General features: G+C 58.3%; 1 protein-coding gene across 3 annotated transcripts in view; it reads left to right on the top strand.

Moving 5' to 3' along the window:
- The window catches only part of DPYSL5 (dihydropyrimidinase like 5), a 118,090-nt gene that overhangs the window by 49,567 nt on the left and 43,319 nt on the right, over positions 1-25,204 (top strand). For all 3 annotated transcript variants that reach the window (XM_073673654.1, XM_073673653.1, XM_073673655.1), the window contains exons 3-6: positions 14,315-14,473; positions 14,688-14,867; positions 17,555-17,623; positions 18,940-18,984. In XM_073673654.1, the coding sequence (XP_073529755.1) occupies positions 14,315-14,473; positions 14,688-14,867; positions 17,555-17,623; positions 18,940-18,984 (453 nt within the window). The remainder of the gene's footprint in view (positions 1-14,314; positions 14,474-14,687; positions 14,868-17,554; positions 17,624-18,939; positions 18,985-25,204) is intronic.

The following is a 25,204-nucleotide window of genomic DNA, read 5'->3' as shown; positions in this document are numbered from 1 at the left end:
CTGCACCACTGAATGCCCCAGTGGGATGTCTGCCTGAGGCTGCACCGCTGAATGCCCCAGTGGGATGTCTGCCTGAGGCTGCACCGCTGAATGCCCCAGTGGGATGTCTGCCTGAACCTGCACCGCTGAATGCCCCAGTGGGATGTCTGCCGGAGGCTGCACCGCTGAATACCCCAGTGGGATGTCTGCCTGAACCTGCACCGCTGAATGCCCCAGTGGGATGTCTGCCTGAACCTGCACCGCTGAATGCCCCAGTGGGATGTCTGCCTGAGGCTGCACCGCTGAATGCCCCAGTGGGATGTCTGCCTGAGGCTGCACCACTGAATGCCCCAGTGGGATGTCTGCCTGGGGCTGCACCACTGAATGCCCCAGTGGGATGTCTGCCTGAGGCTGCACCGCTGAATGCCCCAGTGGGATGTCTGCCTGGGGCTGCACCACTGAATGCCCCAGTGGGATGTCTGCCTGAGGCTGCACCGCTGAATGCCCCAGTGGGATGTCTGCCTGAACCTGCACCGCTGAATGCCCCAGTGGGATGTCTGCCTGAGGCTGCACCGCTGAATACCCCAGTGGGATGTCTGCCTGAGGCTGCACCGCTGAATGCCCCAGTGGGATGTCTGCCTGAGGCTGCACCGCTGAATGCCCCAGTGGGATGTCTGCCTGAGGCTGCACCACTGAATGCCCCAGTGGGATGTCTGCCTGAGGCTGCACCACTGAATGCCCCAGTGGGATGTCTGCCTGAGGCTGCACCGCTGAATGCCCTAGTGGGATGTCTGCCTGAGGCTGCACCGCTGAATGCCCCAGTGGGATGTCTGCCTGAGGCTGCACCACTGAATGCCCCAGTGGGATGTCTGCCTGAGGCTGCACCGCTGAATGCCCCAGTGGGATGTCTGCCTGAGGCTGCACCGCTGAATGCCCCAGTGGGATGTCTGCCGGAGGCTGCACCTCTGAATGCCCCAGTGGGATGTCTGCCTGAGGCTGCACCACTGAATGCCCCAGTGGGATGTCTGCCTTGGGCTGCACCACTGAATGCCCCAGTGGGATGTCTTTGAGGTGCAGTGTTGTCATAGCTGTGGCTAGTCTATGCATCGCACCATTGTACTGTGCACATAAACAGTACTACTATACGACTAATCTGCATGATACCAGCATATCACACACACATTACACTTTGCAAAATGCCTATATGCACATTTATTACACACATACAGTAGACACACATATATACATAATACACATGTGGCGCCCCTGAGGGTTCAGTCGCCACAGAGGTACTGCATCTCACCCAGAGGTGTGGTACCCCACTCTCAGGTAAGGATGGAGTACTGCCCAGGACCCAGCCACTTACATACATTACACTCCACTTCAGGGGGGCAGGGCGAGATTGCTCCTAAGGGAGAGCACAGTCCCTGGTCCCTGGCTGGAAGGCGGAACCATGTAGTGGGTGTGGGTGGAGGAAGAAGCACAGGGGAGCACTTCAGGAGTAGTATAAAAAGGGATGGAACCATCTAGAAAGGGCTCAGTCAGAGGAGGACAGTGAAAGGAGCAGGAGCTCTGCTCGGGAGGAGCGGGCCTGAGTGATACGGGACCAGGAGGTGAGACTGAAGAGAAGAGAGGAGCAGGGAGGAAGGCTCCAGAAGGAAAGAGGGGATCCTAGTGGTACGGGAAGTGCTGGAGGCCACCCGTACGCCTGAATCTACCAGGACGTGGAAGGATCTGGCTGCAAAGGGGACCGACCCCTAACTAGTGGGAATTACAATATTCAGCTAGCAACCGGAGGCTTCTACATTTTCAGGATGTAGTTGCCACAGCCGCAATTAATCGCCAAAAAGGTAGCCGCACAGGATCCAGGTTGCCCGCCAAGAACTGAGGTTACCGGCTCGGGACGCTGTTTGCGAGGCGCAGGGCAAGAAGGGTGAGGGCCAGCGCAGGAAGACGGCCGAGAAAGGCACACAGAAGGGGGTCCCGCTAAGTGCTCTTGAATTACCTGAGGGATTGCTGAACCCCTGCCTCGGTGAACGCAGCGCGACGTGGGTGGTGATAATTGGCCGTTGTAACCAGGAGCAACGTGATAATCGTGAGTAAACCTTGAAGACTGCACCCCACTGTCTCTGTGAATTATTGCTGCGCCATCACCAGCCCTGCACTACACGGCACAACAACAGCTACCTCATCACTAACCATCACAGCAACGCCCTGGAGCTGAGCTCTACCTGTGGAGAGCTGAACCAACTCTGCTGCACTAACATCAGCTCCAGAGGATCTGCACCTCAGCGGTGGCTCAATATAGCCGCATACCACAGGTGGCGTCACCAACATTATCTATAAAAACTATAAATCCCCTCTAAATAATTCCCCTTTTATCGACCGCCCTGGGTCACGGAGCGGGCCACTGCCACTGTGACATCCCCTGCACCGACCGGCCCGGCACCGAGTACCCCACGGCCCAGGGGGCGCGTCATACTTGGCGTCACGAACAGGATTCGAAGCCTGGTATAACAGGGTCCTGTGTGCCACAAAGACTGTGTATAACTGTATAAACTGCAGCCATTACTGTAGCACATGCGGAGTTAATGATATGTGGGGTGTCCCATCGTGGGCGGAGCCTCGGAAACTGCGCCACACACACATACAGACATACATGCACATTATGTACTGTATATACATTGCCCAAACTTGCCTCTTCTGCATAGGACTCGTTGCAGAAGTGGAGTGGAGCCATGATGAGCAGATAACAGCGTCTGCATCCTGCCTGACTGCTCTCTGCTGCTGCCTCCTCCTGCCTGACTGCTCTCTGCTGCTGCCTCCTCCTGCCTGACTGCTCTCTGCTGCTGCCTCCTCCTGCCTGACTGCTCCCTGCTGCTGCCTCCTCCTGCCTGGCTGCTCTCTGCTGCTGCCTCCTCCTGCCTGGCTGCTCTCTGCTGCTGCCTCCTCCTGCCTGGCTGCTCTCTGCTGCTGCCTCCTCCTGCCTGGCTGCTCTCTGCTGCTGCTCTCTGCTGCTGCCTCCTCCTGCCTGGCTGCTCTCTGCTGCTGCCTCCTCCTGCCTGGCTGCTCTCTGCTGCTGCCTCCTCCTGCCTGCTCTCTGCTGCTGCCTCCTCCTGCCTGCTCTCTGCTGCTGCCTCCTCCTGCCTGCCTGCTCTCTGCTGCTGCCTCCTCCTGCATGACTGCTTTCTGCTGCTCCCTCCTCCTGCCTGCTCTATTGCTGCCTCCTCCTGCCTGACTGCTGCTGCCTCCTCCTGCCTGGCTGCTGACTGCTGCTGCCTCCTCCTGCCTGGCTGCTGACTGCTGCTGCCTCCTCCTGCCTGGCTGCTGACTGCTGCTGCCTCTTCCTGCCTGGCTGCTCTCTGCTGCTGCCTCCTTCTGCCTGGCTGCTCTCTGCTGCTGCCTCCTCCTGCCTGGCTGCTCTCTGCTGCTGCCTCCTTCTTCCTGGCTGCTCTCTGCTGCTGCCTCCTTCTGCCTGGCTGCTCTCTGCTGCTGCCTCCTTCTGCCTGGCTGCTCTCTGCTGCTGCCTCCTTCTGCCTGGCTGCTCTCTGCTGCTGCCTCCTTCTGCCTGGCTGCTCTCTGCTGCTGCCTCCTTCTGCCTGGCTGCTCTCTGCTGCTGCCTCCTCCTGCCTGGCTGCTCTCTGCTGCCTCCTCCTGCCTGGCTGCTCTCTGCTGCTGCTGCCTCCTCCTGCCTGGCTGCTCTCTGCTGCTGCTGCCTCCTCCTGCCTGGCTGCTCTCTGCTGCTGCTGCCTCCTCCTGCCTGGCTGCTCTCTGCTGCTGCTGCCTCCTCCTGCCTGGCTGCTCTCTGCTGCTGCTGCCTCCTCCTGCCTGGCTGCTCTCTGCTGCTGCTGCCTCCTCCTGCCTGGCTGCTCTCTCCTGCTGCTGCCTCCTCCTGCCTGGCTGCTCTCTGCTGCTGCTGCCTCCTCCTGCCTGGCTGCTCTCTCCTGCTGCTGCCTCCTCCTGCCTGGCTGCTCTCTGCTGCTGCCTCCTCCTGCCTGGCTGCTCTCTGCTGCTGCCTCCTTCTGCCTGGCTGCTCTCTGCTGCTGCCTCCTTCTGCCTGGCTGCTCTCTGCTGCTGCCTCCTTCTGCCTGGCTGCTCTCTGCTGCTGCCTCCTTCTGCCTGGCTGCTCTCTGCTGCTGCCTCCTTCTGCCTGGCTGCTCTCTGCTGCTGCCTCCTCCTGCCTGGCTCCTCTCTGCTGCTGCCTCCTCCTGCCTGGCTCCTCTCTGCTGCTGCCTCCTCCATGCTGCTGCCTCCTCCTGCCTGGCTTCTCCCTGCTGCTGCCTCCTCCTGCCTGGCTGCTCTCTGCTGCTGCCTCCTCCTGCCTGGCTGCTCTCTGCTGCTGCCTCCTCCTGCCTGGCTGCTCTCTGCTGCTGCCTCCTCCTGCCTGGCTGCTCTCTGCTGCTGCCTCCTCCTGCCTGGTTGCTCTCTGCTACTGCCTCCTTCTGCCTGGTTGCTCTCTGCTACTGCCTCCTTCTGCCTGGCTGCTCTCTGCTACTGCCTCCTTCTGCCTGGCTGCTTTCTGCTGCTGCCTCCTTCTGCCTTGCTGCTCTCTGCTGCTGCCTCCTCCTGCCTGGTTGCTCTCTGCTGCTGCCTCCTCCTGCCTGGCTGCTCTCTGCTGCTGCTGCCTCCTCCTGCCTGGCTGCTCTCTGCTGCTGCCTCCTCCTGCCTGGCTGCTCTCTGCTGCTGCTGCCTCCTCCTGCCTTGCTGCTCTCTGCTGCTGCCTCCTTCTGCCTTGCTGCTCTCTGCTGCTGCCTCCTTCTGCCTGGCTGCTCACTGATGCTGCCTCCTTCTGCCTGGCTGCTCTCTGCTGCTGCCTCCTCCTGCCTGGCTGCTCTCTGCTGCTGCCTCCTCCTGCCTGGCTGCTCTCTGCTGCTGCCTCCTCCTGCCTGGCTGCTCTCTGCTGCTGCCTCCTTCTGCCTGGCTGCTCTCTGCTGCTGCCTCCTCCTGCCTGGCTGCTCTCTGCTGCTGCCTCCTTCTGCCTGGCTGCTCTCTGCTGCTGCCTCCTCCTGCCTGGCTGCTCTCTGCTGCTGCCTCCTCCTGCCTGGCTGCTCTCTGCTGCTGCCTCCTCCTGCCTGGCTGCTCTCTGCTGCTGCCTCCTTCTGCCTGGCTGCTCTCTGCTGCTGCCTCTTCCTGCCTGGCTGCTCTCTGCTGCTGCCTCTTCCTGCCTGGCTGCTCTCTGCTGCTGCCTCTTCCTGCCTGGCTGCTCTCTGCTGCTGCCTCCTCCTGCCTGGCTGCTCTCTGCTGCTGCCTCCTCCTGCCTGGCTGCTCTCTGCTGCTGCCTCCTTCTGCCTGGCTGCTCTCTGCTGCTGCCTCCTCCTGCCTGGCTGCTCTCTGCTGCTGGCTGCTCCCTGCTGCTGCCTCCTCCTTCTCCCGCTCTTGTCCATTCCTAAGCAACTGCTCACATTATAGCCAGAAAGCTTCTCTGAGGTCTGGGCAGGGGACGGAGGGGGAAGGCCAGGCCTACTGTGGTTAGAGGACCTGGCATCAAATTATTCATGTTGCAGTGGACGCACGATGTAGTAGTCTCTGCAGAGAGGAATAAAGAGTTTTGTTGTCTTATTTTACTTTTGCATCTCCGTTGTGGAGAAATTTGCAAAGTATTTGGCCCCTGATGAATTAATTTTAGTTAATTCCTATGGGGGCTTCAACAGATAGTTTTCACTGGGGGCGTGTTCGACATCCCCCCACCCCCTAATAATAAGCAGGCAGCAAGACTTAAGGGAAAGAACACCGTGCCCCTCCATAGCTCAGAACAGGCGACTTCTGTGCGTCTTGATAGCACGTCTCACGCACGAAACCTGCTATCAGGGGGCCGTATTCTCCCCCCCAGAGTGCTGCTGTCTTATTGATTGGTCAGCATCTACAGAGGTAAGAAGTACATGCCCCCACTGAAAGCTGTCTGATAATGCCCACTGGGACATGACGAATATTAACTCATTAGCTGCCAAATACTTTGTTTGCTAATAATTCAACAAAGCAGAGGCAAATTTCGAATTCGGAAAAAAAAAAAAACGTATTCTGCTCTGCAACCGAATTATATATTTGGTGTACTGTTCAGCATAAAAAATGTAAAAGGTCCTCTTCAAGCGACGTAGCTAAGCATCCCCCTCAGCCTCTGGATCATCACACCTTCTGTGTCCTCACGATCACTTTGAAGCTTTTCCTGGGAGTTGCCCTTTAAATTACCTTGCTTACATAGATTCATTGTTGGTACAATGCGGACTACCCGGGGATCATGTGGCTCTCAGACAAGTCCCTGAGCGGAGTCCTTCTACCTGAGCGGAGCACCACTGACATGAGGCCTCCGTGACTGCTTCATTGCTGCACCATTTCTAGTTGATTAATTATTTCTGCTGCACAAGGTGGGGAGGGGGTGTAGCGTTCGCCTTTCTCTGCAGCAAGGCAAAGGTTAAATCTGAATAGTTTTCTGTATGAGCCGTGACTTTGAGACGTCACTGCGTGGATGAAACCGGGAGAGAATGGAAGAAAGGCGAGAGATGAGAGGCAGCTCTGAGGGTGTCGAGTCTCAGACGACCGCGCCAGACACATCTGTATGAATAATTCACACAGACGGGGGAGACGGCGCTGACAGGCGGCTCCTTGTGTTTACCAAGCATTGACAAGACCGCTAATTAAGTAAATAGGCAAGCGATCAGACTGGCCAGAGACGACCCAAGACGTCTACCTACTGCACTGGCTGCAACTGGCCCAATACCGGGGACCAAAGGCATCAGTCCTGGCAATCGAGTGGTCGTCTGCTGGCGATGGAGCGGCCGCCAGTGGTCGTCAGTGCTGGCGATGGAGCGGCCGCCAGTGGTCGTCAGTGCTGGCGATGGAGCGGCTGCCAGTGGTCGTCAGTGCTGGCGATGGAGCGGCTGCCAGTGGTCGTCAGTGCTGGCGATGGAGCGGCTGCCAGTGGTCGTCAGTGCTGGCGATGGAGCGGCTGCCAGTGGTCGTCAGTGCTGGCGATGGAACGGCTGCCAGTGGTCGTCAGTGCTGGCGATGGAGCGGCTGCCAGTGGTCGTCAGTGCTGGCGATAGAGCGGCCGCCAGTGGTCGTCAGTGCTGGCGATGGAGAGGCCTCCAGTGGTCGTCAGTGCTGGCGATGGAGCGGCCTCCAGTGGTCGTCAGTGCTGGCGATGGAGCGGCCGCCAGTGGTCGTCAGTGCTGGCGATGGAGCGGCCTCCAGTGGTCGTCAGTGCTGGCGATGGAGCGGCCTCCAGTGGTCGTCAGTGCTGGCGATGGAACGGCCGCCAGTGGTCGTCAGTGCTGGCGATGGAGCGGCCTCCAGTGGTCGTCAGTGCTGGCGATGGAGCGGCCGCCAGTGGTCGTCAGTGCAGGCGATGGAGCGGCCGCCAGTGGTCGTCAGTGCAGGCGATGGAGCGGCCGCCAGTGGTCGTCAGTGCTGGCGATGGAGCGGCCGCCAGTGGTCGTCAGTGCTGGCGATGGAGCGGCCGCCAGTGGTCGTCAGTGCTGGCGATGGAGCGGCCGCCAGTGGTCGTCAGTGCTGGCGATGGAGCGGCCGCCAGTGGTCGTCAGTGCTGGCGATGGAGCGGCCGCGACATTGGACTATATCCAGCATGTAATAGGAGGCTGGTGAAGAGGGGGGAGTAATCTGTCGTAAAGCTTCCGAGAGTTGGGATTGTATCCAGCATGTAATGGGAGGCCGGGGGGAAGGCTGGAGTGATTTGTTATAGGGAGGCCGCGAGATGGAATTATATCCTGTGTGTAATAGGAGGCCGGTGGGGAGGGGGAAGTAATCTATCATAAGGCAGCTGAGAATCGAGATTCTATCCAGCATGTAATAGGAGGCCGGTGGGGAGGGGGGAGTAATCTATCATAAGGCAGCTGAGAATCGAGATTCTATCCAGCATGTAATAGGAGGCCGGTGGGGAGAGGGGAGTAATCTGTGGTAGAGCAGCCGCGAGTCAGGACCTGCCTATATTACCTGCGGAGATATAGACACTGCCCCCTGCGAGTGTAGGATATAGTGACGGCTGCACATTTGCCGTGTTATCCCATATAACGTATATAGAAGTGACCGCAGAGTATCAGTGGTGTTTGGGGAATGTCTGATATTTCCTATATTCCCAATCGTCCCCTATATAACATATTCCCGGGGGTCACTTACATGTTGACTGCTTTTATTTCTCTCGCTGGTTGCACCCTTTGTGGGAGAAAAGCTACTGATTGAAGAATTTGCTGACCCTTCAATGACCTGACCCCCAAAGCAGGGTGAGTCTTGTTGTGACCCTGGAGCCGGGGTCCTGGGCATTGGCCCCTCCATGCAGCCGTCATGAACTGTTAATCCTCTCATTAGTTAATGAAGCTTCCTGAGGTGGCCGAGGATTAGTGGGGGTGGGGAAGGGGCAGTGGTCGCAGCTGCTCTGTTCTCAGTATATATGTATACAGTTACTAGATGATACTCGGCGCTGTACTGGGAGTATATCCGTTATCTGTGCACATCTCCTCTAGTGTGGATGCCATAGACTTCACTCTGCTCCCCTTGTGACGCCGGCCGGTCAGTCTCATATGGGGGACACTTATCCCGCTGAAGAAGATTTAGGCAGATGCTTGTCATGAATTTGTTGTTCCCCCTCATTACATCATTCAGGGGTCTCATATGGATGGGGCCTGGTCCGTGACTATGGAAACCGGAGGCCTCCAGGGAACCCGGCCCATGGTGCCTTTGTCCTAAAATAAAAGGGATGGTAATGCTTTTCTGTGGAGGCTCCAGATAAAATATTCCTATCTCATCGCCTCTTGCTGGATTGTCCTGTCAGGAACATGTGTAGCGGATACTATATGAGGGGGGCTCTGCCGTCTGCAGATCACGCCTGCTCGACCCTCACACCATGCACCGCGTGTGTGCGACCTCGGGGTCCTAACCTGTGAAGATCAGGAAACTGTCGCCATCTCGTTGTCAGGATTCACTGACCATACAGGGAGCGGGATGATAAGAATGAGCCGGCCATATAGGGAGCGGGATGATAAGAATGAGCCGGCCATATAGGGAGCGGGGATGATAAGAATGAGCCGGCCATATAGGGAGCGGGATGATAAGAATGAGCCGGCCATATAGGGAGCGGGATGAAAAGAATGAGCCGGCCATACAGGGAGCGGGATGATAAGAATGAACTGGCCATATAGGGAGCGGGGTGATAAGAATGAGCCGGCCATATAGGGAGCGGGGATGATAAGAATGAGCCGGCCCTATAGGGAGCGGGATGATAAGAATGAGCCAGCCATATAGGGAGCAGGGATGATAAGAATGAGCCGGCCATATAGGGAGCGGGATGATGAGAATGAGCCAGCCATATAGGGAGCAGGGATGATAAGAATGAGCCGGCCATATAGGGAGCGGGATGATAAGAATGAGCCGGCCATGTAGGGAGCGGGGATGATAAGAATGAGCCGGCCATATAGGGAGCGGGATGATAACAATGAGCCCGCCATATAGGGAGCGGGATGATAAGAATGAGCCGGCCATACAGGGAGCGGGATGATAAGAATGAGCTGGCCATATAGGGAGCGGGGATGATAAGAATGAGCCGGCCCTATAGGGAGCGGGATGATAAGAATGAGCCGGCCATATAGGGAGCGGGATGATAAGAATGAGCCGGCCATACAGGGAGCGGGATGATAAGAATGAGCTGGCCATATAGGGAGCGGGGATGATAAGAATGAGCCGGCCCTATAGGGAGCGGGATGATAAGAATGAGCCGGCCATATAGGGAGCGGGATGATAAGAATGAGCCGGCCGTATAGGGAGCGGGATGATAAGAATGAGCCGGCCATACAGGGAGCGGGGATAATGAGAATGAGCCGGCCATATAGGGAGCGGGATGATAAGAATGAGCCAGCCATATAGGGAGCGGGATGATAAGAATGAGCCGGCCATATAGGGAACGGGGTGATAAGAATGAGCCGGCCATATAGGGAACGGGGTGATAAGAATGAGCCGGCCATATAGGGAACGGGGTGATAAGAATGAGCCGGCCATATAGGGAGCGGGATGATAAGAATGAGCCAGCCATATAGGGAGCAGGATGATAAGAATGAGCCAGCCATACAGGGAGCGGGGATGATAAGAATGAGCCAGCCATATAGGGAGTGGGATGGAGAGGGCGATCTGGCCACGTAGGGAGCGGGGTGGAGAGGGCGATTTGGCCACATAGGGAGCATGGTGGAGAGGGCGATCTGGCCACGTAGGGAGCGGGGTGGAGAGGGCGATCTGGCCACGTAGGGAGCGGGGTGGAGAGGGCGATCTGGCCACATAGGGAGCGGGGTGGAGAAGGCGATCTGGCCACGTAGGGAGCGGGGTGGAGAGGGCGATCTGGCCACGTAGGGAGCGGGGTGGAGAGGGCGATCTGGCCACATAGGGAGCGGGGTGGGGAGGGCGATCTGGCCGCGTAGGGACAGGGAGCGGGGTGAAGAGGACGATCTGGCCGCGTAGGGACAGGGAGCGGGGTGGGGAGGGCGTTCTGGCCGTGTAGGGACAGGGAGCGGGGTGGGAGGGCGATCTGGCCGCTTAGGGACAGGGAGCGGGGTGGGGAGGGCGATCTGGCCGCGTAGGGACAGGGAGCGGGATGGGGAGGGCGATCTGGCCGCGTAGGGACAGGGAGCGGGATGGGGAGGGCGATCTGGCCGCGTAGGGACAGGGAGCGGGGTGAAGAGGACGATCTGGCCGCGTAGGGACAGGGAGCGGGGTGGGGAGGGCGTTCTGGCCGTGTAGGGACAGGGAGCGGGGTGGGAGGGCGATCTGGCCGCTTAGGGACAGGGAGCGGGGTGGGGAGGGCGATCTGGCCGCGTAGGGACAGGGAGCGGGGTGGGGAGGGCGATCTGGCCGCGTAGGGACAGGGAGCGGGATGGGGAGGGCGATCTGGCCGCGTAGGGACAGGGAGCGGGGTGGGGAGGGCGATCTGGTCGCGTAGGGACAGGGAGCGGGGTGAAGAGGACGATCTGGCCGCGTAGGGACAGGGAGCGGGGTGGGGAGGACGATCTGGCCGCGTAGGGACAGGGAGCGGGGTGGGGAGGGCGATCTGGCCGCGTAGGGACAGGGAGCGGGATGGGGAGGGCGATCTGGCCGCGTAGGGACAGGGAGCGGGGTGGAGAGGGCGATCTGGCCGCGTAGGGACAGGGAGCGGGATGGGGAGGGCGATCTGGCCGCGTAGGGACAGGGAGCGGGATGGGGAGGGCGATCTGGCCGCGTAGGGACAGGGAGCGGGATGGGGAGGGCGATCTGGCCGCGTAGGGACAGGGAGCGGGATGGGGAGGGCGATCTGGCCGCGTAGGGACAGGGAGCGGGGTGGGGAGGGCGATCTGGCCGCGTAGGGACAGGGAGCGGGGTGGGGAGGGCGATCTGGCCCCGTAGGGACAGGGAGCGGGGTGGGGAGGGCGATCTGGCCGCGTAGGGACAGGGAGCGGGGTGGGGAGGGCGATCTGGCCGCGTAGGGACAGGGAGCGGGGTGGGGAGGGCGATCTGGCCGCGTAGGGACAGGGAGCGGGGTGGGGAGGGCGATCTGGCCGCGTAGGGACAGGGAGCGGGGTGGGGAGGGCGATCTGGCCGCGTAGGGACAGGGAGCGGGGTGGGGAGGGCGATCTGGCCGCGTAGGGACAGGGAGCGGGGTGGGGAGGGCGATCTGGCCGCGTAGGGACAGGGAGCGGGATGGGGAGGGCGATCTGGCCGCGTAGGGACAGGGAGCGGGATGGGGAGGGCGATCTGGCCGCGTAGGGACAGGGAGCGGGGTGAAGAGGACGATCTGGCCGCGTAGGGACAGGGAGCGGGGTGGGGAGGGCGATCTGGCCGCTTAGGGACAGGGAGCGGGGTGGGGAGGGCGATCTGGCCGCGTAGGGACAGGGAGCGGGGTGAAGAGGACGATCTGGCCGCGTAGGGACAGGGAGCGGGATGGGGAGGGCGATCTGGCCGCGTAGGGACAGGGAGCGGGATGGGGAGGGCGATCTGGCCACGTAGGGACAGGGAGCGGGATGGGGAGGGCGATCTGGCCGCGTAGGGACAGGGAGCGGGGTGGGGAGGGCGATCTGGCCGCGTAGGGACAGGGAGCGGGGTGGGGAGGGCGATCTGGCCCCGTAGGGACAGGGAGCGGGGTGGGGAGGGCGATCTGGCCGCGTAGGGACAGGGAGCGGGGTGGGGAGGGCGATCTGGCCGCGTAGGGACAGGGAGCGGGGTGGGGAGGGCGATCTGGCCACGTAGGGACAGGGAGCGGGGTGGGGAGGGCGATCTGGCCGCGTAGGGACAGGGAGCGGGGTGGGGAGGGCGATCTGGCCGCGTAGGGACAGGGAGCGGGGTGGGGAGGGCGATCTGGCCGCGTAGGGACAGGGAGCGGGGTGGGGAGGGCGATCTGGCCGCGTAGGGACAGGGAGCGGGATGGGGAGGGCGATCTGGCCGCGTAGGGACAGGGAGCGGGATGGGGAGGGCGATCTGGCCGCGTAGGGACAGGGAGCGGGATGGGGAGGGCGATCTGGCCGCGTAGGGACAGGGAGCGGGGTGAAGAGGACGATCTGGCCGCGTAGGGACAGGGAGCGGGGTGGGGAGGGCGATCTGGCCGCTTAGGGACAGGGAGCGGGGTGGGGAGGGCGATCTGGCCGCGTAGGGACAGGGAGCGGGGTGAAGAGGACGATCTGGCCGCGTAGGGACAGGGAGCGGGATGGGGAGGGCGATCTGGCCGCGTAGGGAGCGGGATGGGGAGGGCAATCTGGCCGCGTAGGGACAGGGAGAGGGGTGGGGAGGGCGATCTGGCTGCGTAGGGACAGGGAGCGGGGTGGGGAGGGCGATCTGGCCGCGTAGGGACAGGGAGCGGGGTGAAGAGGACGATCTGGCCGCGTAGGGACAGGGAGCGGGCTGGGGAGGGCGATCTGGCCGCGTAGGGACAGGTAGCGGGGTGGGGAGGGCGATCTGGCCGCGTAGGGACAGGGAGCGGGATGGGGAGGGCGATCTGGCCGCGTAGGGACAGGGAGCGGGATGGGGAGGGCGATCTGGCCGCGTAGGGACAGGGAGCGGGATGGGGAGGGCGATCTGGCCGCGTAGGGACAGGGAGCGGGGTGGGGAGGGCGATCTGGCCACGTAGGGACAGGGAGCGGGATGGGGAGGGCGATCTGGCCGCGTAGGGACAGGGAGCGGGATGGGGAGGGCGATCTGGCCGCGTAGGGACAGGGAACGGGGTGGGGAGGGCGATCTGGCCGCGTAGGGACAGGGAGCGGGGTGAAGAGGACGATCTGGCCGCGTAGGGACAGGGAGCGGGGTGGGGAGGGCGATCTGGCCACGTAGGGACAGGGAGCGGGGTGGGGAGGGCGGTCTGGCCGCGTAGGGACAGGGAGCGGGATGGGGAGGGCGATCTGGCCGCGTAGGGACAGGGAGCGGGATGGGGAGGGCGATCTGGCCACGTAGGTACAGGGAGCGGGGTGGGGAGGGCGATCTGGCCGCGTAGGGACAGGGAGCGGGATGGGGAGGGCGATCTGGCCGCGTAGGGACAGGAAGCGGGGTGGGGAGGGCGATCTGGCCGCGTAGGGACAGGGAGCGGGGTGAAGAGGACGATCTGGCCGCGTAGGGACAGGGAGCGGGGTGGGGAGGGCGATCTGGCCGCGTAGGGACAGGAAGCGGGGTGGGGAGGGCGATCTGGCCGCGTAGGGACAGGGAGCGGGATGGGGAGGGCGATCTGGCCGCGTAGGGACAGGGAGCGGGATGGGGAGGGCGATCTGGCCGCGTAGGGACAGGGAGCGGGATGGGGAGGGCGATCTGGCCGCGTAGGGACAGGGAGCGGGGAGGGGAGGGCGATCTGGCCGCGTAGGGACAGGGAGCGGGGAGGGGAGGGCGATCTGGCCGCGTAGGGGGACAGGGAGCGGGGTGGGGAGGGCGGTCTGGCCGTGTAGGGGCAGGGAGCGGGATGATGCCCAGGCCTCCTTTGTTACTGGGTACAGTAGTGACCACTGCTTGTACCACATCTAATGCTGCTGAGCCTTGGTCCTCCATGTACAGGAGTGTTTCATTTAGTTCAGGACATGGGACAGCTCCTGTCCTGTAACTGAGGGTCTCTGTGGGTGGTCCCAGCCTGCAGCCCTCCAGCTGTTCTGACACCATAGCTCACTGCCTGTCCAGGCTGCAGAGGGAATTGTGATCTGTTCTGCAGCTTTGGATGTGACTATGACATGTTTGGCAGCCGTGATCCCTCAGGAAGTATGGGGGAGGCATGTAGAGTGGGTGCTGTCTTTAGGAGCCCCTTTCTCTGTATATCACTGTATAGTTTCTGTACAGTGAATGAGTTTTGATCCGCTCCTCTGTACGGTGATGGTTAATATTCTCTCTATATCCCCCACAGGCTGCACTAATGGGAGGGACCACCATGGTGATCGGACACGTCCTCCCAGACAAAGACATGTCACTGCTGGACGCCTATGAGAAGTGCCGAAGCATGGCCGACCCCAAAGTCTGCTGCGACTATGCTCTCCACATGGGCGTCACCTGGTGGGGATCTAAGGTACTGCGTCACACTGTGACAGTGCAGATTTCACTGGTGCAGGGACCATGTGATCTCTTCACTGCGTCCTGTCACATATGAGGTGGCGCGGACGACCCCAGGAAGGGACCCCATTTTCATCCTGCCCCCGGGGCCTTTCTCCTATAGTTGTGTCTCTCACCCGATCATCGTGGCTGCGATCTCTTGGGTCATTGTTTCGCTCTTTGTTTTACAGGTCAAAGCTGAAATGGAAACCTTGGTCCGAGAGAAGGGGGTGAACTCCTTCCAGATGTTCATGGCCTACAAGGACCTGTACATGCTGCGGGACAGTGAACTCTACCAAGTATTCCGACACTGCAAGGACCTGGGCGTTGTGACTCGAGTTCACGCTGAAAACGGAGACCTGGTGGCCGAGGTGAGGAGACATGACTTCGAGGGTTGGTCTTAAATAATGTATCGTCCAGAGCTGTATTCATAATTCTGCCATTTCACGGTTTAGTTCTTTGTACGGCTGTGGTGTTGCATTGTGGGAGACGAGGCGTAAGAGATGCGAGGGCGAGACCCAGGACGGGGGTGAGACCCAGAGACACAACCCAGGATGGGGACGAAACCCAGGGACATAACCCAGAATGGGGTCGAAATCCAGGGACATAACCCAGGATGGGGACGAAACCCAGGGACATAACCCAGGATGGGGACGAAACCCAGGGACATAACCCAGGATGGGGACGAAACCCAGGGACATAACCCAGGATGGGGACGAAACCCAGGGACACAACCAAGGATGGGGACGAAACCCAGGGACACAACCCAGGATGGGGACGAAACCCAGGGACACAACCCAGGATGGGGACGAAACCCAGGGACATAACCCAGGATGGGGACGAAACCCAGGGACATAACCCAGGATGGGGACGAAACCCAGCGACATAACCCAGGATGGGGACGAAACCCAGGGACATGACCCAGGGCGGGGACGAGACACAGGGACATGACCCAGGGCGGGGACGAGACACAGGGACATGACCCAGGGCGGGGACGAGACACAGGGACATAACCCAGGACGGGGGCGAGACCCAGAGACACGACCCAGGATGGAGACGAAACCCAGGGACATGACCCAGGATGGGGACGAAACCCAGGGACATGACCCAGGATGGGAACGAAACCCAGGGACATAACCCAGGATGGGGACGAAACCCAGGGACATAACCCAGGATGGGGACGAAACCCAGAGACACAACCCAGGATGGGGACGAAACCCAGAGACACAACCCAGGATGGGGACGAAACCCAGAGACATAACCCAGGATGGGGACGAAACCCAGGGACATAACCCAGGATGGGGACGAAACCCAGAGACACAACCCAGGATGGGGACGAAACCCAGGGACACAACCCAGGATGGGGACGAAACCCAGAGACACAACCCAGGATGGGGACGAAACCCAAGGACATGACCCAGGGCGGGGACGAGACACAGGGCTGATACTGTAAATTCCAAGGACATTAAAATCCCTCTTGCTCAAAATAACAAACTGTCAGCTCACTGAAGGATCAGATTACCGCTGCTTATTGAAAGTAGAGAGAAGAGAAGCAAAGAGACAAAAAGAGATGGTGCTATTGCTTTCTAGTTAACAATTATCTCACCCCAAAGCTGGATCCACAGATGTACTGCTGTATAATATCTTTAATGCTGTTGCAGCTGTTTTTTGGCACGTGTTTTTCACACCCCTTCATTCACAGCTACACTGCTCAGTACTTCTGTATAATGTCCTCCGTGCTGCTGCTACGTCTGAACAAATGCTATAGTGGAGTAGGAATCGCTCTTGTCTGTGTGTGCTTGGTTTTGGAGATATCATAGCAGCTAATCTCCACTCACCAGCTTAGAGACAACTGAAAACTAGAGACCGCACATGCAGAGGCTGAAACTAGATGTTAAGGGATCACCTGGTGAGGTGGATTTTCTAAGCCCAAGGTCAGTGTGGGGTAACACAGACCAATATTGATGGCACATGGGTCCGTGAGGAATGTAGAACAGCAGGCAGACCAACGGAGCAGTAAACACTGACACTGGGCCAGTACTGTAGATATATTCTGGAACTGAACATGTATAATCAGTCCAGGACTTGGAACGAACAAGTAGATAAATGGCCAATGACCAAGACGTATGCTGTCAGCAAACAAATGGTTGACTGGATACTTGTAGAGAAGATTACACACTGTTGCAGCAGAGTAGTGTGAACAGCACCAGTATTACCCTAGAAGAGTTTGTTATGGTTGCCGCAGACACATAGTTATCTGCAGGTCTGAGTTAAGAAGTAAATGCAGGTAGTTGATAACAAGAGATGATTGGTCAACTGAGTGAAGTGGATGATGAAGCCAACTACTGAAGTGCAGGTGGCAACTTAATGTGACGGTTACTGAACACAGACAGGACATAGCTATGGGCTGAGTAAAAGGCTTTGGGTGGTGATGTCAAATGAGACTGCAGGGTTACAATATTAACCAGGAGGGAACTGGATCTAGGGGAAGGAACGAAGAGCTGGCACACTGACTGGCTAGAGCGGAGGTTTCATGTTGACGGGCTACGTTGATTGGCTAAAGCGCTGGCGTCGCGTCGACTGGCTAGAGCGCTGGCGTCGCGTCGACTGGCTAGAGCGCTGGCGTCGCGTCGACTGGCTAGAGCGCTGGCGTCGCGTCGACTGGCTAGAGCGCTGGCGTCGCGTCGACTGGCTAGAGCGCTGGCGTCGCGTCGACTGGCTAGAGCGCTGGCGTCGCGTCGACTGGTTAGAGCGCTGGCGTCGCGTCGACTGGTTAGAGCGCTGGCGTCGCGTCGACTGGCTAGAGCGCTGGTGTCATTGCTGTAACTAGCCAATCACTGAGCTCAGCTGCTCTTACCGTCCTCCTCTGTTCTGTGAGTGGTGAGAGCAGTGTCGACTGCTGTTGGCGTGATGTCACCGCTCTAGTCTATATACTTTACACACTTAGAGACCACTTTCCTGAAAGTGGACATCCCCTTTAAGTCAGAAATCCTTTTTTCAGTTCATGCTATCAACCATGGTCTTCCCGTCTAATGGCCGCTTTGTGCTTTCCTTGCAGGGGGCTAAGGAGACCTTAGAACTTGGAATCACGGGACCCGAAGGGATTGAGATCAGTCGCCCTGAAGAGGTATGAGCCTTGATGCCGGGGTTAAACCCTTGTTGTGTTCGTTTTGGTTTTGTGCTATTCTGTGTACAACCTCATTTTCTCTAGCACCAAATATACCTGGCCAGGGGGAGCATGGATGTGAGCTGCCTCTGCTGGTGTACCGGGCAGTCACGCTCCATGGCTGCCGGTTCTGGTGCCGCACCTATTATTATTGCTGCTGAAACACACACCTAATGTGTAAATGTTCACACTCCTCCACACTGCAACAGAAGACAGAGGAGAGGAAAGGGTGAAGGGGGGGGATGATGCTGCAGAATCCATAGTGTGACTATAAGCATTGTGCTGAAAAAGGAGAGACCTCTGACTGGCCAGAGAGCACAACTCTGACCGCACACCAAGAAGAGCGCGGCCCCCCGCACAGGAAAGGAACCCATATCACTGGTCTATATGCAAGAATACGGGATGCAGCTACTAAGTAACCACTCTGCAGAATACGGGATGCAGCTACTAAGTAACCACTCTGCAGAATACGGGATGCAGCTACTAAGTAACCACTCTGCAGAATACGGGATGCAGCTACTAAGTAACCACTCTGCAGAATACGGGATGCAGCTACTAAGTAACCAATCTGCAGAATACGGGATGCAGCTACTAAGTAACCACTCTGCAGAATACGGGATGCAGCTACTAAGTAACCACTCTGCAGAATACGGGATGCAGCTACTAAGTAACCAATCTGCAGAATACCGGATGCAGCTACTAAGTAACCACTCTGCAGAATACGGGATGCAGCTACTAAGTAACCACTCTGCAGAATACAGGATGCAGCTACTAAGTAACCACTCTGCAGAATACGGGATGCAGCTACTAAGTAACCACTCTGCAGAATACGGGATGCAGCTACTAAGTAACCACTCTGCAGAATACGGGATGCAGCTACTAAGTAACCACTCTGCAGAATACGGGATGCAGCTACTAAGTAACCACTCTGCAGAATACGGGATGCAGCTACTAAGTAACCACTCTGCAGAATACGGGATGCAGCTACTAAGTAACCACTCTGCAGAATACGGGATGCAGCTACTAAGTAACCACTCTGCAGAATACGGGATGCAGCTACTAAGTAACCACTCTGCAGAATACGGGATGCAGCTACTAAGTAACCACTCTGCAGAATACGGGATGCAGCTACTAAGTAACCACTCTGCAGAATACGGGATGCAGCTACTAAGTAACCACTCTGCAGAATACGGGATGCAGCTACTAAGTAACCACTCTGCAGAATACGGGATGCAGCTACTAAGTAACCACTCTGCCGCTCTTTATCTTCATTACAGATGGAAGCAGAGGCTGTGCACCGAGCCATAACCATCGCTAATCGGGTGAGAGCACAAGATAGGTAGACCAATGTGTAATGCTGCCCGTGTGTGTAATGCTGCCCGTGTGTGTGTAACGCTGCCCGTGTGTGTGTAATGCTGCCCGTGTGTGTGTGATGCTGCCCGTGTGTGTGTGACGCTGCCCGTGTGTGTGTGACGCTGCCGGTGTGTGTGACTCTGCCCGTGTGTGTGTGACGCTGCCCGTGTGTGTGTGACGCTGTCTGTGTGTGTGTGACGCTGTCTGTGTGTGTGTGACGCTGCCCGTGTGTGTGTGTAACGCTGCCCGTGTGTGTGTGTAACGCTGCCCTTGTGTGTGTGACGCTGCCCGTGTGTGTGTGTGACGCTGCCCGTGTGTGTGTGTAACGCTGCCCGTGTGTGTGTGTAATGCTGCCCGTGTGTGTGTGTGACGCTGCCCGTGTGTGTGTGTAACGCTGCCCTTGTGTGTGTGACGCTGCCCGTGTGTGTGTGACGCTGCCCGTGTGTGTGTGACGCTGCCCGTGTGTGTGTGACGCTGCCCGTGTGTGTGTGTGACGCTGCCCGTGTGTGTGTGTGACGCTGCCCATGTGTGTGTGTGTGACGCTGCCCGTGTGTGTGTGTGACGCTGCCCGTGTGTGTGTGTGACGCTGCCCGTGTGTGTGTGTAACGCTGCCCGTGTGTGTGTGTGACGCTGCCCGTGTGTGTGTGTAACGCTGCCCGTGTGTGTGTGTAATGCTGCCCGTGTGTGTGTGTGACGCTGCCCGTGTGTGTGTGTAACGCTGCCCTTGTGTGTGTGACGCTGCCCGTGTGTGTGTGACGCTGCCCGTGTGTGTGTGACGCTGCCCGTGTGTGTGTGTGACGCTGCCCGTGTGTGTGTGTGACGCTGCCCATGTGTGTGTGTGTGACGCTGCCCGTGTGTGTGTGTGACGCTGCCCGTGTGTGTGTGTGACGCTGCCCGTGTGTGTGTGTAACGCTGCCCGTGTGTGTGTGTGACGCTGCCCGTGTGTGTGTGTGACGCTGCCCGTGTGTGTGTGTAACGCTGCCCGTGTGTGTGTGTGACGCTGCCCGTGTGTGTGTGTGTGTGACGCTGCCCGTGTGTGTGTGTGTGTGACGCTGCCCGTGTGTGTGTGTGTGACGCTGCCCGTGTGTGTGTGTGACGCTGCCCGTGTGTGTGTGTGTAACGCTGCCCGTGTGTGTGTGTGACGCTGCCCGTGTGTGTGTGTGACGCTGCCCGTGTGTGTGTGTGTGTAACGCTGCCCATGTGTGTGTGTAACGCTGCCCGTGTGTGTGTGTAACGCTGCCCGTGTGTGTGTGTGTAACGCTGCCCGTGTTTGTGTGTAACGCTGCCCGTGTGTGTGTGTAACGCTGCCCGTGTGTGTGATGCTGACTGTGCACTACTAGAAGCATTATGTAAAATAGGAGGCAGGTCAGTGAGCTGTCATAAGAGCATATAGATGAATATGTAAGCAGAGCACCAGATAGAGCGCCCCCCACAGGCCGCCCCGAAGCACGAGCGTATCATTATCTCCAAACTGAAAGTAAAGATTACACAAGAGCCACAGGAGGGATTTCATCCCCCAGGTATCATATTAATCAGTGTAATGTCACCCACCTGACAGTGTATGTAGATTACTGAGCACAATCCTGCTGACAGCTGTGCTTTAAGGTCTCATTGAGACTATTAGGGATCAAAGTGTTTAGTGTCACTATCCATTTTGTTTCAATTTGGGCCAGAAGTTTCTTAAGATTCCTGTGTGTGATGTGACGCTGCTCCTGTGTGTGATGTGTGATGTGACGCCGCTCCTGTGTGTGATGTGACGCCGCTCCTGTGTGTGATGTGTGATGTGACGCCGCTCCTGTGTGTGATGTGTGATGTGACGCCGCTCCTGTGTGTGATGTGTGATGTGACGCCGCTCCTGTGTGTGATGTGTGATGTGACACCGCTCCTGTGTGTGATGTGACGCCGCTCCTGTGTGTGATGTGTGGTGTGACGCTGCTCCTGTGTGTGATGTGTGTGATGTGACGCTGCTCCTGTGTGTGATGTGTGATGTGACGCCGCTCCTGTGTGTGATGTGTGGTGTGACGCTGCTCCTGTGTGTGATGTGTGATGTGACGCTGCTCCTGTGTGTGATGTGTGATGTGACGCTGCTCCTGTGTGTGATGTGTGATGTGACGCCGCTCCTGTGTGTGATGTGACGCCGCTCCTGTGTGTGATGTGTGGTGTGACGCTGCTCCTGTCTGTGATGTGTGGTGTGACGCCGCTCCTGTGTGTGATGTGTGATGTGACGCCGCTCCTGTGTGTGATGTGTGATGTGAAGCCGCTCCTGTGTGTGATGTGTGATGTGACGCCGCTCCTGTGTGTGATGTGTGATGTGACGCCGCTCCTGTGTGTGATGTGTGATGTGACGCCGCTCCTGTGTGTGATGTGTTATGTGACGCCGCTCCTGTGTGTGATGTGTGATGTGACGCCGCTCCTGTGTGTGATGTGTGATGTGACGCCGCTCCTGTGTGTGATGTGTGATGTGAAGCCGCTCCTGTGTGTGATGTGTGATGTGACGCTGCTCCTGTGTGTGATGTGTGATGTGACGCCGCTCCTGTGTGTGATGTGTGATGTGACTCCGCTCCTGTGTGTGATGTGATGCCGCTCCTGTGTGTGATGTGTGGTGTGACGCTGCTCCTGTGTGTGATGTGTGATGTGACGCCGCTCCTGTGTGTGATGTGACGCCGCTCCTGTGTGTGATGTGTGGTGTGACGCTGCTCCTGTGTGTGATGTGTGATGTGACGCCGCTCCTGTGTGTGATGTGTGGTGTGACGCTGCTCCTGTGTGTGATGTGTGATGTGACGCCGCTCCTGTGTGTGATGTGTGATGTGACGCTGCTCCTGTGTGTGATGTGTGATGTGACGCCGCTCCTGTGTGTGATGTGTGGTGTGACGCTGCTCCTGTGTGTGATGTGACGCCGCTCCTGTGTGTGATGTGTCATGTGACGCCGCTCCTGTGTGTGATGTGTGATGTGACGCTGCTCCTGTGTGTGATGTGTGATGTGACGCCGCTCCTGTGTGTGATGTGACGCCGCTCCTGTGTGTGATGTGTGATGTGACGCTGCTCCTGTGTGTGATGTGTGATGTGACGCTGCTCCTGTGTGTGATGTGTGATGTGAAGCCGCTCCTGTGTGTGATGTGACGCTGCTCCTGTGTGTGATGTGTGATGTGACTCCGCTCCTGTGTGTGATGTGTGATGTGAAGCCGCTCCTGTGTGTGATGTGTGATGTGACGCTGCTCCTGTGTGTGATGTGTGATGTGACTCCGCTCCTGTGTGTGATGTGTCATGTGACGCTGCTCCTGTGTGTGATGTGTGATGTGACGCCGCTCCTGTGTGTGATGTGTGATGTGACGCCGCTCCTGTGTGTGATGTGTGATGTGACGCCGCTCCTGTGTGTGATGTGTGATGTGACGCCGCTCCTGTGTGTGATGTGTGGTGTGACGCTGCTCCTGTGTGTGATGTGACGCTGCTCCTGTGTGTGATGTGTGATGTGACGCTGCTCCTGTGTGTGATGTGACGCTGCTCCTGTGTGTGGTGTGACGCCGCTCCTGTGTGTGATGTGACGCTGCTCCTGTGTGTGATGTGTGATGTGACGCCGCTCCTGTGTGTGATGTGTGATGTGACGCCGCGCCTGTGTGTGATGTGTGATGTGACGCTGCTCCTGTGTGTGATGTGTGATGTGACGCCGCTCCTGTGTGTGATGTGTGGTGTGACGCTGCTCCTGTGTGTGATGTGTGATGTGACGCCGCTCCTGTGTGTGATGTGTGATGTGACGCCGCTCCTGTGTGTGATGTGTGATGTGACGCTGCTCCTGTGTGTGATATGACGCTGCTCCTGTGTGTGATGTGTGATGTGACACCGCTCCTGTGTGTGATGTGACGCCGCTCCTGTGTGTGATGTGTGATGTGACGCTGCTCCTGTGTGTGATGTGTGATGTGACGCCGCTCCTGTGTGTGATGTGTGATGTGACGCCGCTCCTGTGTGTGATGTGTGATGTGACGCTGCTCCTGTGTGTGATGTGACGCTGCTCCTGTGTGTGATGTGTGATGTGACACCGCTCCTGTGTGTGATGTGACGCCGCTCCTGTGTGTGATGTGTGATGTGACGCCGCTCCTGTGTGTGATGTGTGGTGTGACGCTGCTCCTGTGTGTGATGTGTGATGTGACGCTGCTCCTGTGTGTGATGTGTGATGTGACGCTGCTCCTGTGTGTGATGTGTGATGTGACGCCGCTCCTGTGTGTGATGTGTGATGTGACGCTGCTCCTGTGTGTGATGTGTGATGTGACGCCGCTCCTGTGTGTGATGTGTGATGTGACGCCGCTCCTGTGTGTGATGTGTGATGTGACGCCGCTCCTGTGTGTGATGTGTGATGTGACGCCGCTCCTGTGTGTGATGTGTGATGTGACGCTGCTCCTGTGTGTGATGTGACGCTGCTCCTGTGTGTGATGTGTGATGTGACACCGCTCCTGTGTGTGATGTGACGCCGCTCCTGTGTGTGATGTGTGATGTGACGCCGCTCCTGTGTGTGATGTGTGGTGTGACGCTGCTCCTGTGTGTGATGTGTGATGTGACGCTGCTCCTGTGTGTGGTGTGACGCCGCTCCTGTGTGTGATGTGACGCTGCTCCTGTGTGTGATGTGTGATGTGACGCTGCTCCTGTGTGTGGTGTGACGCCGCTCCTGTGTGTGATGTGACGCTGCTCCTGTGTGTGATGTGTGATGTGACGCCGCTCCTGTGTGTGATGTGTGATGTGACGCCGCGCCTGTGTGTGATGTGTGATGTGACGCTGCTCCTGTGTGTGATGTGACGCCGCTCCTGTGTGTGATGTGTGGTGTGACGCTGCTCCTGTGTGTGATGTGTGATGTGACACCGCTCCTGTGTGTGATGTGACGCCGCTCCTGTGTGTGATGTGTGATGTGACGCCGCTCCTGTGTGTGATGTGTGATGTGACGCTGCTCCTGTGTGTGATGTGTGATGTGACGCTGCTCCTGTGTGTGATGTGACGCTGCTCCTGTGTGTGGTGTGACGCCGCTCCTGTGTGTGATGTGACGCTGCTCCTGTGTGTGATGTGTGATGTGACGCCGCTCCTGTGTGTGATGTGTGATGTGACGCCGCGCCTGTGTGTGATGTGTGATGTGACGCTGCTCCTGTGTGTGATGTGTGATGTGACGCCGCTCCTGTGTGTGATGTGTGGTGTGACGCTGCTCCTGTGTGTGATGTGTGATGTGACGCCGCTCCTGTGTGTGATGTGTGATGTGACGCCGCTCCTGTGTGTGATGTGTGATGTGACGCTGCTCCTGTGTGTGATGTGACGCTGCTCCTGTGTGTGATGTGTGATGTGACACCGCTCCTGTGTGTGATGTGACGCCGCTCCTGTGTGTGATGTGTGATGTGACGCTGCTCCTGTGTGTGATGTGTGATGTGACGCCGCTCCTGTGTGTGATGTGTGATGTGACGCCGCTCCTGTGTGTGATGTGTGATGTGACGCTGCTCCTGTGTGTGATGTGACGCTGCTCCTGTGTGTGATGTGTGATGTGACACCGCTCCTGTGTGTGATGTGACGCCGCTCCTGTGTGTGATGTGTGATGTGACGCCGCTCCTGTGTGTGATGTGTGGTGTGACGCTGCTCCTGTGTGTGATGTGTGATGTGACGCTGCTCCTGTGTGTGATGTGTGATGTGACGCCGCTCCTGTGTGTGATGTGTGATGTGACGCCGCTCCTGTGTGTGATGTGTGATGTGACGCTGCTCCTGTGTGTGATGTGACGCTGCTCCTGTGTGTGATGTGTGATGTGACACCGCTCCTGTGTGTGATGTGACACCGCTCCTGTGTGTGATGTGACGCCGCTCCTGTGTGTGATGTGTGGTGTGACGCCGCTCCTGTGTGTGATGTGTGATGTGACGCTGCTCCTGTGTGTGATGTGTGATGTGACGCCGCTCCTGTGTGTGATGTGACGCCGCTCCTGTGTGTGATGTGTGATGTGACGCTGCTCCTGTGTGTGATGTGACGCTGCTCCTGTGTGTGATGTGTGATGTGACTCCGCTCCTGTGCGTGATGTGTGATGTGAAGCCGCTCCTGTGTGTGATGTGTCATGTGAAGCCGCTCCTGTGTGTGATGTGTGATGTGACGCTGCTCCTGTGTGTGATGTGTGATGTGACTCCGCTCCTGTGTGTGATGTGTCATGTGACGCTGCTCCTGTGTGTGATGTGTGA

This window comes from Phyllobates terribilis, unplaced genomic scaffold (assembly GCF_046119375.1).
Source record: "Phyllobates terribilis strain yellow unplaced genomic scaffold, ASM4611937v1 Scaffold_3__8_contigs__length_932513732, whole genome shotgun sequence".
NCBI classification, from domain to species: domain Eukaryota; kingdom Metazoa; phylum Chordata; class Amphibia; order Anura; family Dendrobatidae; genus Phyllobates; species Phyllobates terribilis.
The sequence above is the reverse complement of the archived record's forward strand: the minus strand, read 5'-3'. Positions and strand labels throughout refer to the sequence as shown.